At 52.4% G+C, this 15,047-nt stretch overlaps 1 protein-coding gene across 1 annotated transcript; it reads right to left on the reverse strand.

The window, feature by feature from the left end:
* Window positions 1-4,530: 4,530 nt before the first annotated feature.
* Window positions 4,531-7,390, reverse strand: LOC135975944 (trichohyalin-like). The gene is made up of 2 exons (XM_065570080.1): window positions 6,534-7,390; window positions 4,531-5,468 (listed from the first exon to the last, which is right to left on the reverse strand). The coding sequence occupies exons 1-2, from the start codon at window positions 7,078-7,080 to the stop codon at window positions 4,897-4,899; spliced, it is 1,119 nt and encodes a 372-aa protein (XP_065426152.1). The 5' UTR covers window positions 7,081-7,390; the 3' UTR covers window positions 4,531-4,896.
* Between the last annotated feature and the right edge of the window lie 7,657 nt (window positions 7,391-15,047).

Genomic DNA, 15,047 nt, shown 5'->3' on the forward strand with positions numbered 1-15,047 from the left:
AAGAGAAAACGTAGGACGAGGGACGATATGTTCACGGAGCTTCAGATGTCCTCCCATGCTGATAGAGCACAGCAGAATGCGTGGAGGCAGTCAATGTCGGAGATGAGAAAAGCCCAATAAGAACGAGAGGAGAGGTGGCGGGCTGAATGGCGGGATGAAAAGAGCAAGTGGTGGGCTGAAGACAATAGGTGGCGTCAGCTTGCAGACAGACGGCAAGAGTCAATGCTCCGTCTGCTGGAGCATCAAACTGATATGCTCGAGCGTATGGTTGATCTGCAGGAAAGGCAGCAGGAGCAGAGACCACCGCTACAGCCCCTGTGTAACCAACAGCCCTCCTCCCCAAGTTCCATAGCCTCCTCACCAAGACGCCCAAGAACACGGTGGGGGGGCCTCCGTCCACCCAGTCACTCCACCCCAGATGATCGCCCAAGCATCAGAAGGCTGGCCTTCAATAAGAGTTAAAGTTTTAAAATGCAGTGTGTCCTTTTTCATCCCTCCTCCCCCACCCATCCCAGGCTACCTTGGCAATTATCCCCCTACTTCTGTGAGGAACTAATAAAGAATGCATGAATGTGAAAAAACAATGACTTTATTGCCTCTGCAAGCGGTGCTCGAATTGCGGAGGGGAGGGTGGGGTGGAGTGGTTGGTTTACAGGGAAGTAGAGTGAACCGGGTCGGGGGGGGGGTTGGAGGGTTCATCAAGGAGAAACAAACAGAAGTTTCACACAGTAGCCTGGCCAGTCACAAAACTCGTTTTCAAAGCTTCTCTGATGCGCACCGTGCCCTGCTGTGCTCCTCTAACCACCCTGGTGTCTGGCTGCGCGTAATCAGCAGCCAGGCGAGTTGCCTCAACCTCCCACCCCGCCATAAAGGTCTCCCCCTTACTCTCACAGATATTGTGGAGCGCACAGCAAGCAGCAATAACAATGGGGATATTCTTTTCGCTGAGGTCTGAGCGAGTCAGTAAGCTGCACCAGCGCGCTTTTAAACGTCCAAATGCACATTCCACCACCATTCGGCACTTGCTCAGCCTGTAGTTGAACAGGTCCTGAATCCTGTCCAGGCTGCCTGTGTACGGCTTCATGAGCCATGGCATTAAGGAGTAGGCTGGGTCCACAGGGCTATCGCCACTCGCTTCTCAACTGTGAGGGCTGCTCTCATCTTGGTATCCTGGCGTTTCAGGGCAGGGGAAAGCAAGTCACAAAGTTCCATGAAAGTGGCCTTATGCATGCGAAAGTTTCGCAGCCACTGGGAATCGTCCCATACCTGCAGCACGATGCGCTCCCACCAGTCTGTGCTTGTTTCCCGGGCCCAGAATCGGCGTTCCACGTCATGAACCTGCCACAGTGACACCATGATTTCCACATTGCTGGGGCCTGTGCCTTGTGAGAGGTCTATGTCCATGTCAATTTCCTCATCACTCTAGTCGCCGCGCTGCAATCACCTCCTCGGCTGGTTCGGGTTTCGCTTTGGCATGTCCTGGCTCTGCAAACACTCCAGGACAATGCGCGTGGTGTTCATAGTGCTCATAATTGCCGCGGTGATCTGAGCAGGCTCCATGATCCCAGTGCTAGCTATGGCGCCTGGCTGGTCAGAAAAAAGGCACGAAACTAGTATCTGATAGACCAGGAGAAGGAGGGAGGGCGGGAGGGAGGGAGGGCCGAGTGATGACATGGCGTACAGGTACAGGAACAGGGAATTAAAATCAAGAAAGGTGGCTGTGCATCAGGGAGAAACACAAACAACTGTCACACAGAATGGTCCCCCCAAAGATTAAACTGAAAACCCTGGGTTTAGCAGGCCGTTGATTTGACAGAGGGAGGGGGAAGCAAATGAATACAGAGCAAATCTATTTTTTACATCTTAAGACGACGGTGCAGCGTGACTGATAGCCCTCGGCATCTTTCTGGGTGCTTGGCAGCAAATACTGGGCGCTTGGCAGTTAGTGTATGACGATGGTCTTCAGGCCTATTGCACAATCGGCTGCTCAGGGAAGACTCTGCTAATGTGCGATGACCCGACTTGTAATAGGACGGCTAACAGTCGTAATACACCATCTACTGCCAAAAGGCAAGGGGCTGGTGCAATGCAGCCCCACGGCTGCCAGCACCCAGATCGCCGATGAAGGCTACCAGTCTACTGCACCATCTACCACCAAAAGGCAGTTAGCAGCTGCTGCTTTGTAGCAATGCAGTCCCACGTCTGCCGGCACCCAGAGGACATATGGTGACGGTGAGCTCAGCTGAGCTGAGCGGGCTCCATGCTTGCCGTGGTATGTTGTCTGCACAGGTAACCCAGGTAAAAAGGCACGAATCTATTGTCTGCCGTTGCTGTGACGGGGGGGGAGGGGCCTGACGACATGTACCCAGAACCGCCCGCGACACTGTTTTTGCATCATCCGGGCATTGGGATCTCAACTCAGAATTCCAAGGGGTGGCGGAGACTGCGGGAACTGTGGGATAGCTGTGGGATAGCTACCCATAGTGCAATGCTCCGGAAGTCGACGTTAGCCTCGTACTGTGTACGCGGTCCGCCGACTAGAGCACCTAGAGCATTTTATGTGGGGACACACTCAATCGGCTGTATACAACTGGTTTCAATAAAACCGGCTTCTATAAATTAGAACTAATTTCGTAGTGTTGACATACCCTAAGTGTAAACAGCCTAAGAGTGAAACGAGATCTGGCTCTAGTTCACACTGTGGATGCTCAGGCACTAAGGCTACAGTAATAATAACAGTCAAGTGCCTACGTAGTTGACAAGATTTGAACCTGCAAGGAATGACCCCAATGAATTTCTAATCCAGTAACCACCCAGCCACAGCTACTTCATGTAAGTTGGGTCCTTTTCTACACTATGATTCACTTCAAATTCTTTGCTCAGACCAACTTCCCCAGCACACTCACGGCTGCACATCAGTGTAACTGTGTCCTTGGCTGAACAGCGAGAATTCCTCCTCATTTCCCTTCCAGCTGGAGCAGGATGAGGGTATGTCTACACTACGGGATTAATCCGAATTTATATAATTCGAATTTGAAAAACAGGTTGTATAAAGTCGAAATGTATGCGGCCACACTAAGCACATTAATTCGGTGGTGTGCGTCCAAGTACCGGGGCTAGCGTCGATTTCTGCAGCGTTGCACTGTGGGTAGCTATCCCATAGCTATCTCATAGTTCCCGCAGTCTCCCGCGCCCATTGGAATTCTGGGTTAAGATCCCAGTGCCTGATGGGACAAAAAACATCGTCGCAGGTGGTTCTGGGTACAGCCTCACCTCCTCCCTCCCTCCCTCCCTGCATGAAAGCAATGGACGGCAGACAACCATTTTGCGCCTTTTTTCCTGGGTTGGTGTACACTGCAGACTCCATACCACGGCAAGCATGGAGCCCGCTCAGCTCAAGACAGCAGTCATGAACATTGTAAACACCTCGCGCGTTCTCGTGGAGTTTATGCTCAGCCAGGACCAGAAAAACGAGGCGAGGAGGCAGCGGCGGCGGCAGCGCAGCGACAAGCATGATGAGGACATTGACATGGACATGGACACGGACACGGATACAGAATTCTGTGAAACCACTGGCCCCGGCGCTTTGGAGATCATGTTGTTAATGGGGCAGATTCTATCCATGGAACGCCGATTCTGGGCAAGGGAAACAAGCACAGACTGGTGGGACCGCATAGTGTGGGATGATTCCCAGTGGCTGCGGAACTTTCGCATGCGTAAGGGCACTTTCATGGAACTTTGTGACTTGCTGTCCCCTGCCCTGAAACGCCAGAATACCAAGATGAGAGCAGCCCTCACAGTTGAGAAGTGAGTGGCGATAGCCCTGTGGAAGCTTGCAACGCCAGACAGCTACCGGTCAGTCGGGAATCAATTTGGAGTGGGCAAATCTACTGTGGGGGCTGCTGTGATGCAAGTAGCCAAAGCAATCACTCAGGTGCTGCTACGAAAGTTAGTGACTCTGGGAAATGTGCAGGCCATAGTGGATGGTTTTGCTGCAATGGGATTCCCTAACTGTGGTGGGGCGATAGACGGAACCCATATCCCTATCTTGGCACCGGAGCACCAAGCCACCGAGTACATAAACCGCAAGGGGTACTTTTCAATGGTGCTGCAAGCACTTGTGGATCACAAGGGACGTTTCACCAACATCAACGCGGGCTGGGCAGGAAGGGTTCATGACGCTCGCGTCTTCAGGAACACTACTCTGTTTAAAGGGCTGCAGCAAGGGACTTACTTTCCGGACCAGAAAATAACCGTTGGGGATGTTGAAATGCCAATAGTTATTCTTGGGGACCCAGCCTACCCCTTAATGCCATGGCTCATGAAGCCGTACACAGGCAGCCTGGACAGGAGTCAGGAGCTGTTTAACTACAGGCTAAGCAAGTGCAGAATGGTGGTAGAATGTGCATTTGGACGTTTAAAAGGTCGCTGGCGATCATTATTGACTCGCTCTGACCTCAGCCAAAGAAATCTCCCCATTGTTATTTCTGCTTGCTGTGTACTCCACAATCTCTGTGAAAGTAAGGGGGAGACCTTTATGGCGGGGTGGGAGGCTAAGGCAAATCGCCTGGCTGCTGATTACGCGCAGCCAGACACCAGGGCGATTAGAAGAGCACACCAGGAAGCGCTGTGCATCAGAGAAGCTTTAAAAACCAGTTTCATGACTGGCCAGGCTACAGTGTGAAATATCTGTTTGTTTCTCCTTCATGAAAACCCGCCCCCTTTGTTGACTGATTTTCTGTAAGGAACCCACCCTCCCCCTTTCCCCAGCTTTCTTTCAAACCAAATAAAGTCACTATCATTTAAAAATCATTTATTCTTTATTAATAGATTAGAAAAAGAGGGAGGGAACCCGGGTGGTATTTGGGAGGAGGATTGCTGGGAAGGAAAAAGCCACTAAGAAAAGGTTAAAAAAATGACAGCCTTTTGCTTGGGCTGTCTACTGGGGTGGAATGGGAAGGTGTACGGAGCCTCCCCCCCCCCCCGCGTTCTTACACATCTGGGTGAGGAGGATATGGAACATGGGGATGGGGGAGGGTGGAACAGGGGCTGAAGCGGCAGTCTGTTTTCCTGCAGCCGTTCCTGAAGCTCCACCAGACGCCGGAGCATGTCTGTTTGCTCATGCAGCAGCCCCAGCGTTGCATCCTGCCTCCTCTGATCTTCCTGCCGCCACCTCTCATCTCGAGCATCTCTCCTCTCCTCACGTTGGTCCCTCCTCTCCTCACGTTGGTCCCTCCTGTCCTCACGTTGGTCCCTCATGTCCTCACGTTGGTCCCTCCTGTCCTCACGTTCACTGGCTTCTTTCCTATACTTTGAAACTGTTTCCTTCCACTCATTCAGATGAGCTCTGTCACTGCGGCTGGATTCCATAATTTCAGAAAACATCTCGTCTCGCATTCTCTTCTTACGACGCCTTATCTGTGATAACCTTCGGGATGGAGGAGGGAGGCTTGAGGAATTTGCAGCTGCTGTACGGAGGGGAAAAAAGAGAGAATTGTTTAAAAAGATACATTTTGCAGAACAATGCTTATACTCTTTCACGGTGACCAACACTATTCACATTACATAGCACATGTGATTTCTGTGCAAGGTCGCATTTTGCCTCTTAATGCTGAGTGCCTGTGGCTTTGCTGCTAGAGATCACAGGTCTGGGCAACAGAATTCGGCTTGCATGCGGCCATGGTAAGCCATTGCCTTACAGCTTCTGCACCCTCCTTTCCCACATACCAAGCATAGCCTGTAGAGTGCTGCGGTTTTTCTGTTAACATTCAGCAGCAGCAGAAAACAAACTAACCACCCCCCCCGCCATGAATTCTCTGGGATGATCGCTGTACCCCTCCCCCCCACCGCGTGGCTGGTATCAGGGAAGATCCCTGCAGGCACCAAACTAACCACACACCTCCCGCCGCCGCCCCCCTCCCGCCATGAATTCTCTGGGATGATCACGGTACCCCTCCCCCCACCGCGTGGCTGGTAACAGGGAAGATCCCTGCTAGCCAAACACGAAAAGCTCAGGGCCAATTTCCCATCTGCGCTTGGCTAACTGCAGGGAAGGATTTATTTTCCGCCACAGGCAAACAGCCCAGTAGGAACGGCCACCTCTGTACCCTTAATTAAGTTCCCGTATTTCAACCAGGGTACCAGGAGTGATATCACTCTCCTGAGGATTACACAACAAGATAAAGAACGGATGTTGCTTGAATGCCAGCAAACACCGGGACCATACGCTGCCAGGCTTTGTCAGGCAATGATACCAGATTACTTGCTGCAAGCATGGCGTGGTCAAGTGTCCTATCATGGAGGACAGAATAAGGATGCACTGCCCAGAAACCTTGTGGCAAGGCTTTTGGAGTACCTCCAGGAGAGCTTCATGGAGATGTCCCTGGAGGATTTCCGCTCCATCCCCAGACACGTTAACAGACTTTTCCAGTAGCTGAACTGACCGCGAATGCATCCCAAGTCCTCAGGGCAAAGTAAACATTAAAAACCGTTTGCTTTTAAAACAAGTTTTATATTTTAAAAGGTAAACTCACCTGAGGTCCCTTCCATGGGGTCAGAGTCTTGGGTACTGGCTTGGGAGGGTTGGGAGGGTACTTCAGTCAGGGTGAGAAAAAGATCCTGGCTGTTGGGGAGAACGGAGTGCTGTGTGCTCTCTGCAAGCTCCTCCTCCTCCTCCTCCTCCTCCTCTCCCCCATCGGCAGAATCCTCAGGTGTCGCTGATGAGACTATCCCCGACCCGGAATCCACGATCACAGGTGGGGTAGTGGTGGCAGCCCCCCCTAGAATTGCATGCAGCTCGGCGTAGAAGCGGCATGTCCGCGGCTCTGACCCGGAGCGACCGTTTGCCTCCTTTGCTTTTTGATAGGCTTGTCTGAGCTCCTTGACTTTCATGCGGCACTGATCTGAGTCCCTATTGTGGCCTCTCTCCATCATGCCCTTGGAGATTTTTTCAAAAGTTTTGGCATTTCGTCTTTCAGAACGAAGTTCTGCAAGCACTGAATCCTCTCCCCATACAGCGATCAGATCCAGTACCTCCCTCACGGTCCATGCTGGTGCTCTTTTTCGATTATCAGCCTGCATGGTTACCTGTGCTGATGAGCTATCTGTGGTCACCTGTGCTCTCCACGCTGGGCAAACAAGAAATGAAATTCAAATGTTCGCGGGGCTTTTCCTGTCTACCTGGCCAGTGCATCCGAGTTTAGATTACTGTCCAGAGCGGTCACAATGATGCACTGTGGGATAGCTCCCGGAGGCCAATACCATCGAATTGCGGCCACACTATCCCTAATTCGAAATGTTAAAATCGATTTTGGCGCTACTCCGCTCGTCGGGGTGGAGTACAGAAATTGATTTAAAGGGCCCTTTACATCGAAATAAATAGTGTCGTTGTGTGGACGGTTGCAGGGTAAATTCGAATTAAAGGTGATAAATCCGAATTAAAGTCGTAGTGTAGACCAGGCCTGAGAGTGTGTTTGTGTTAACGACATTGCTGTAGATTGTTCTTCATTCCCCACTCTGACAATTCAGACAGTCCCTTTCCTAGTCAAATCTCCAGCCCATCATCCCAATGTAAGCAGAGTAAGGATGAGCTCTACGCTGACATCTGGTGGTGAATTATGGCAAGTGTGGAAAAGAACTCCAGGGGCTGATCTTGTTTGCATAGGCACACCCACTCGCCTGGCAGGAAACAACAGCAACTCAAAGTGGTTACTTTGGCTGGTGTGGGATCCCCAAGTTCTCTGTTATTGGGGCAGGAAGAATAAAGTTTTGTTACCCTGATTCTGTGAATAAAGGGCAGTGAACCTGTTGTATGACAGAAGGACTGAGTGAGTTCTTCACCATTACCTAAGGTTTCAGAGTAGCAGCCGTGTTAGTCTGTATCCGCAAAAAGAAGAACAGGAGGACTTGTGGCACCTTAGAGACTAACAAATTTATTAGAGCATAAGCTTTCGTGGACTACAGCCCACTTCTTCGGATGCATCCGAAGAAGTGGGCTGTAGTCCACGAAAGCTTATGCTCTAATAAATTTGTTAGTCTCTAAGGTGCCACAAGTCCTCCTGTTCTTCTTTTTACCATTACCTAAGTAGCACTTGCTTGACAAGGGGCATGGGTTACAAAAGCCAGTGAAGGGAGAGAGGATGGGGTCAGGTATTTATATTTGATGGTATGGGCCCTCTTTGATGGTTTGAAACACCAATTGCACTACCTTCTCTCTCCACTGCTGAATGTCAGAGCTAACTTTGATTCCATTAGGAGTCTACACAGGCTGCTGAGCTGAATTCACTTTGGGCTAATGGTGCACTAGCACTGGGGCTCCCCTACTTTGCTAAGAGCTGAAATCACAAAAGAGCTAAGGTTATTAAGAGCTGAGATCACTGAGGCTGTGTTAACTAGTGGGGGAGCCTGAAGCTATATTGCTAAGCGGCTGGCAGAGTGGAGCTGAGCAACTCACAGGTCGGTGAGCAGAGCGGAGCAGCTGCCAGAGCAGTTCATGGACGGCAGGAGCGGCTCATGGGACAGCTGGTGGAGTGGAGCGGAGCAGCTTGTGGAGAAGGCTGCGGCGGAACCCCACGGAGAGGCAGCCAGTTGGCCTTGGATCACGTAAGGTGCCCCTTAACACCCTGCGTGCTTTCCCCCCTCTCCCGCTTGAACTCTGGGGCTGCACTGACCAGGGACAGAGACTTTGGGGGGTTGTTGGACTTTTGGGACTTTGGTGATCCTTGGGTTGCCGGACCCAAGAGACTTTGGGGTTGTTGGACTTTTGGGACCTTGGTGATTCTTGGGTTGCTGGTTTCAAGAACCAAAGGGAAAGGACACAGCCCAATTTGCTGGGGTGGGTTTTTTGCTCATGAAGCCTGTTTGTGTTGTTTGTCCAATTTAATGCTCATGTTGTTTACCTCATGTTATTAAACATTTTCTGTTACACTCAGACTCCGTGCTTGCGAGAGGGGAAGTATTGTCTCCTAGAGGCGCCCAGGGGGTGGTATGTAATTGTCCCAGGTCACTGGGTGGGGGCTCGAGCCGGTTTTGCATTGCGTTATTGAAACGGAACCCCTAGATACAGAACCCGGCCCTTGTTGCTGCCAACTTAGATGGGCAGAAGGGTTACACCAATAGCAGGGGGCAGGATTTCTCTAGGGCATGGACATTTTTCAGGGGGTTGGTGCGTGAACTCAGCCTTGAATACCACCCTTGATGTTTCATGGACTAACAACAGCAACAGAAAAATGAGCCGAGCCAATATCTCCCTGTCAGGGATGCAGGTACCACGTCCCCTCTGTCTGACCATCGCCATTGCAGGAGAGAAGGTTCACTGGAATCGAACGCCCTGGCTCAGACCAGAGACACAGGGAGGTTTTGCTGTTCATGGATCTGTGCAAAGGAAATTGTGTCTCTGTGTGAAATTGAGGAGGGAAATGAAATGTCCACGTGGTGGCCCAATGCCCTCAGGAATGTGGGTGAAGGACTTGGGCTGAGAAATGATTTAACAGGATTTTGTATCAATTTGCTGCCCTGATTAAAAACTATGGCTAAAAGGCAGCCATGTTGTTAGTACTTGTACCTGTGTAGGGACACCCCAGTGGGTGTCAAGTCCATTGCCTTCACCGGGGTAGCTGATAATTTTCTCAAGATCAAAATTTCTTGGCCAAGGTATAGTCAAGGTCTAGACTCCAGAGAAAATAATACACTGATGATAAGAAGAAGTATATAAAAAGATTTTGCAATCAATATGGGCATAACTATGATGTGTTGTGTTTCACTCTTTATATCTGGTGCCACCACCTTTCCCTTTGGCCTTGTAGTTGACCAAGGGTAAAACTAAACATCTCCTCAGATACCAGGGAGTGTTTGTGTTCATTCCTGTGAGCTACACAAGGGTTTGATGTTGCTGCTTTCAATCCTCTGGCTCTGCCAGGGTAAGGAACAATTTAGGCTGTCACTGAACTGAAGGAGGGAGATCATTTTTGACAGGGAGAGGGACACCTCCTCTTAAAGGTGTTCGTCTGCCTGGCAGCCCTGGTTCCCAGGTCTCTCCTGAGGAAAGAAAGTTTCTATGCAAAATACCAAAACTTTTAAGGGAGAGGAGGGAAAGGCGATGGGCACAGGATGGGGCCAGCATGAACCACACCATGGTTCTTTTATGTGGGATGCCTCTGAACACTGATCCCCACTCCCTTGTATTTGAAGAGATGTTTAGTTTTGCACGTGAGAAACTACAAGGCTGAAGCAATTATATCAGGGGTCTCAAACTCCCAGCCCACGGGACATTTGTAGCCCGCGAGCCTCCTCAATGTGGCCCGTGGGGCTCCATTAGTTTTGGGGTCGGGTCTGTCCTTTGGCCCCACCTGCCTCCCCCAGGCGCTCCTCCCAGGGGTCCCAGCAGCACAGCGGAGCTGAGCAGCTTCTGCCTGCTCACTCCAGTGACTGCCGGCCCCTTCCTGTAGCCCTGGGGCAGGGCAGGGTGGGGCGGGGCTGTGCCTCCGCGCGCTGCCCCTGCCCCGAGTGCACCTGTGGCCAGTGAGATGCTGTGGGGGCAGTGCATGGGGGCAGCAGCATGCAGAGGCCCCGTGGCTCACCCCGCCTTGGAGCCCCAGATAAGCGCCACACCTCCAATCTCCTCCCAGAGCCTGCACCCCCACCCCTCCCCACATACCCCCTCCCACCCCCAAACTTCCTCCCACAGTCTGCACCCCCCCTCCACATCACCCAGCCCCCAAACTCCCTCCCAGAACCTGCACCCCCTCCCCACATACCCCCTCCTACCTCCAACCTCCCTCCCAGACCCTGCACCCCCTCCCCCTCCTCCTGTTCCACCTACCCCGTGCCTCAGCCCAGAGCCTGCACAAAGCACCCAAACTCCATCCCAGAGCCTGCACCCCAGACCCCCTCCCCCAATCAAACTCCATCCCAGAGCCTTAGGCAGGTGGGGGCGGAGTTTTGGGGGGCGGGTTCTGAGCGGTATTTACTATGCAAATGTATAAGAAAACCAAGCAGAGCTGTCCAGCAGCTGAAATCAGTTCCAGTCCTCGGCGTCTCTAAGAGGGACACTCTGTATTTGAGGCATGTGGGACACCTCTGGGATGATGACATGTGAAAAAATGCTGGATTTAATGAAAGATGAGACCATAGGAGGGGAAGGTGAACGGCAGCGCCACACAGGGTCATAACGCTCAGACACGGGGCTTCACTGTGACTACCCCTGTGTTTTCCATCATTTCTAACCTAAGAAACTCACCCAACCCTCCCTCCCCCCGCACAACCCTCCCCCTACCCCTCTCCCTCTACCACATACACTGCACTGGATACAGCCTCTCGGTGACTCATCCAGATGGGGGCTTGTCTCTGATTCTCCCCAGCAGGGGAGCAGAGAGCCGAAAGGGCCACAGGAGACCAATGGAGCTTGGCAGGAATAGAAAAGACTTCCTTTCCCTTCCCTTCTCTTCTCAAGAGTCTTGTTAATCTCACCCATGAGATGTTCCAGTACCGGGTGGGCTCAAAGACCAACCTTCCCCTCAGCAGTGGAAGGGGGGACCCAGCTCTATCACATAGAAGGAGGCTCATCACCTCTGTTGCTGCCATCCTGCAGCCTTTAATATGGATTTGTTTTAGCTAATGCAACCCCCCACCTCCCTAATCCATCCTTGAAACAAGAAGACAAGTCTCTAAGTGTGGACTCCGGTGGTGCAATGGGTTAGCACGCAGTACTTATAGACCAGTACTGTGTAGAGTGGGCACCTAGAGCAGAGGCAGCTGGTGCTGACAGCTGCAAGGGAAGGCTTAAAAGCCACAGAGCAATTGAGGGAGGAGCAAGAGGAGGGGAGGACCATGCCTATGTGTGGCCAGCAGACAGGCAACAAGACACCCGGTCAGCCTGCTCCCTGCCATGCCAAACACCCACTGAAGGCCACCTGCAGGCCAGCATGCTGGGTGGCTGCTAATGCTCTGTGGCCAACATCAGAAGCTGGTAGGAAAGCAGGGCCAACCCCACTGGTGGGACCTCTGACTGTTCCCACTCAAGGTGCTCACTTTGGCAGTGGGGCAGGAGATTTTACCCTTAGAGGCTTTTCCCCAGCTGGCGAGAAGCAGGGAAATACCCAGGCTCCCAAGGCGCTATTTAGCAAGTCCCCTCAAGCACAGGGACAGGCGCACATTTGGAAGAGGGAAACTGCTCCACACGCTAGCCCGGGCAGACGCCCATTTTCTTTGGCAAATCAGGAATAGCAGAGGCTAGACTGAAAGCACCTGGGGCTGATGCCCCAGCCTTTGTGACGCCCAACCCCCAACTCCTTCCCGGGGCTCTAGCTGAAGCCAGAGCATTGACCTGAGCAGCCAAGAAGAAGTTACAGCCCTGAGGGGAGCAGGACTTTCAGCACAAATGTAAAACTGCACAAGTACAACCATGAAGGGACTAGAACCCTTAATCTTCTGGTTCAAAGTCAGATGCCTTATTCATTAGGCCACATAAGAAAAGCTACTCCCAGCACTTCTTTGGAAAAGGCGGACACTGTGTTTCTCGGGTCATCTACTGAGGGGGCCGAGACTCTCTGGGCACAAGAAGTAGAGTTCCCAGCGAGATGTGAGACTTAATTCTATGGAGCCCCACACCCCAACCCCAACCCCAACCCCAACCCCAAGCCCAAGCCCCTGCCCCAGCCCTGAGCTCTCCCACACCCGGAGCCCCTTCCTGCACCCCAAACCGCTCATCTCTAGCCCCAGCCAAGAGCCTGCACCCCCAGGCCAGACGCCTGACATCTTCCTGCACCCCAATCCCCTGCCCCAGCCCTGAGCCCCTCCCACACCTGAAACCCCTCATCCCCAGCTTTTTTATATGGGTTTATATAAAGGCAATAAGATAGTCTCCGTCTTATTCTCTATCCCTTTTTTAATAATTCCTAACATCCTGTTTGCTTTTTTGACTCCCGCTGCACACTGTGTGGACGTCTTCAGAGAACTATCCACGATGACTCCAAGATCTCTTTCCTGATTAGTTGTAGCTAAATTAACCCCCATCATATTTTATGTATAGTTGGGGTTATTTTTTCCAATGTACATTACTTTACATTCATCCACATTAAATTTCATTTGCCATTTTGTTGCCTGATCATTTAGTTTTGTGAGATCTTTTTGAAGTTCTTCACAGTCTGCTTTGGTCTTAGCTATCTTGAGCAGTTTAGTATCGTCTGCGAACTTTGCCACCTCACTGTTTACCCCTTTCTCCAGATCATTTATGAATAAGTTGAATAGGATTGGTCCTAGGACTGACCTTGGAAAATCACAGCAGCAAGATGGAGTCTGGAGTCACATGGTCAAATCACATGTCCACGCATGACTCAGTTTGCAGGCCGGCGCCATTGTTTACATGTTAGTTTGAACGTTCCCAGGAAAGCTCAGATGTGGATTGGCGTCTCCCAAAGTCCATTGTCAGTTAAGTGTTTCTTGATTGGGCACTTACTGAGAATAGTCCTTTCTCAAGAAGCTGACCAAATGCATCACTGAGGCTACTTGGAATCAAATACATTTGAGATACAAGTACATAGCCCATATACATGACTTCAAATATGAAATTGATACACACATACAGCTAGTATAATTATAACCATAACCTTGTCATAGACACACGATAACCTTTGTACAATATTTGCTGCAAATATATAACAGTGGTGGCAACAATGATCTATACAGTCCTAGTTCATATTAATAACGTCACAGCAGCCTACAGAGAAGTGGGACGGAGGCGTCTTCTAGCCGGCGTGTCTTGTCCGTTTCTCCCTTGCTGCTTGGGCGGAGGCGGGAAGGGAGTGAAACGTGCCCGGCTGAAGGTTTTGCGCTCGGCCTTGAAGATTAAGCCTGAGCCTCTGGCATGGGAGATGGGTTTCTGAGTCGCATCCAGTACACTCTTCGGGCCTCAGCTGAAACCACCGAGGCCAAGAGGGACGGTTTTGGAGTGGCAAACACGGGCCTTTGAGGCTCTCAGCAGGTCTTGAGGGGTAAGGGGTTATTGGAATTCCTGGGGGAGCTCAAACCACCATCCTTTTGGTTAACAGCTAAACGCACTGACCCATTGGGCCACAGAGACACACGTCTGCTGTTACCAAGGCTGCTGCCTAGCAGCCTGCGCTTCTGCTTGCCAGCGCTAGAGCTCACAAGGTGCTAGTGTGGATGCTGGAGGCTGGGTGCTAGAGGCTGTAAGCGAAAAGCTCGCATAGTGGTGCAGTGGAAATGTGCTGGGCCCATACCCCAGAGGTCGATGGATTGAAATCATCCCCTGCTAGACACGTGCTTGTTTCTTTTGGCTCTGGCCCTTCAAGCGAGGCGGCAACCAGCAGAGCACCAAGAGCCTAAGCCATGAGGCAAAAGGTGGCTGAGGTGTCGAACAGCCAGGGAGCTCCCCGGCACCTCTGGCTGCCTGGGCTGAAGGCAAGAGACAGGCCTGGGCGTGGTGAGGGCCTCCTGTCCCGGCGTGAGGCTTCTCTTCAGTAAATTTTTCATAACCGGCGCCTGCCGGGCTGGCACTGGGGTCCTGCAGGCAAGTTGGGGGGCAGCACGGCCGGACTCCGGAGGAGCCATTGGGGGGGGCGGCAGGCGCGGCCAGAGGAGCAAAGGGACCAGCTTCTCGGCCGTCGTGCCCCACGCGGCCCCAACATCGCTGCCGCAGCTGCCTCCTGCGGCGGCTCAGGGCTTGGTGACCGAGCGCTCCACAGTTGGCGGGCAGCTTCCCTCTCTCCGTCTGCTTCCCGGTTCCGGGCCAAGGGAAGCAGGAAGCTGCCTGGGAGAGGGGATCTGCCCGCCAGCTGCCCCTCGCCCGCCGTGGGCTCCTCCTCTGCAGCGCTGCCCGTCGCGGGGCTGGGGCTCTCCTGGGGCTGTGCCCTGCATGCGCCCAGCACCCCCGGGGATGCTCCTGCCTCCCCGGGCTGGTCCCAGATCCCCTCTCCCGGGGGGCTGGGGTCCTGCTGTGGCTTGCACCCCTCTGCCTCCTTCACGGGGCAGGCAGCCCCAGGGGGTTGAGGCCGTGACACCCCTTCCCCAGCTTCCCCCTCCAGGCTCCA

Source organism: Chrysemys picta, chromosome 16 (assembly GCF_011386835.1).
Source record: "Chrysemys picta bellii isolate R12L10 chromosome 16, ASM1138683v2, whole genome shotgun sequence".
NCBI classification, from domain to species: Eukaryota; Metazoa; Chordata; order Testudines; family Emydidae; genus Chrysemys; species Chrysemys picta.

Bases quoted from the DNA above. Each gene is read 5' to 3' on its own strand.
- LOC135975944 (XM_065570080.1), bottom strand. From the start codon at position 7,080: ATGCAGGCTGATAATCGAAAAAGAGCACCAGCATGGACCGTGAGGGAG. The intron at 5,469-6,533 runs GTGAGTTTACCT...CCCTCCGTACAG, and splicing joins CCCCATGGAAGGGACCTCAG to CAGCTGCAAATTCCTCAAGC.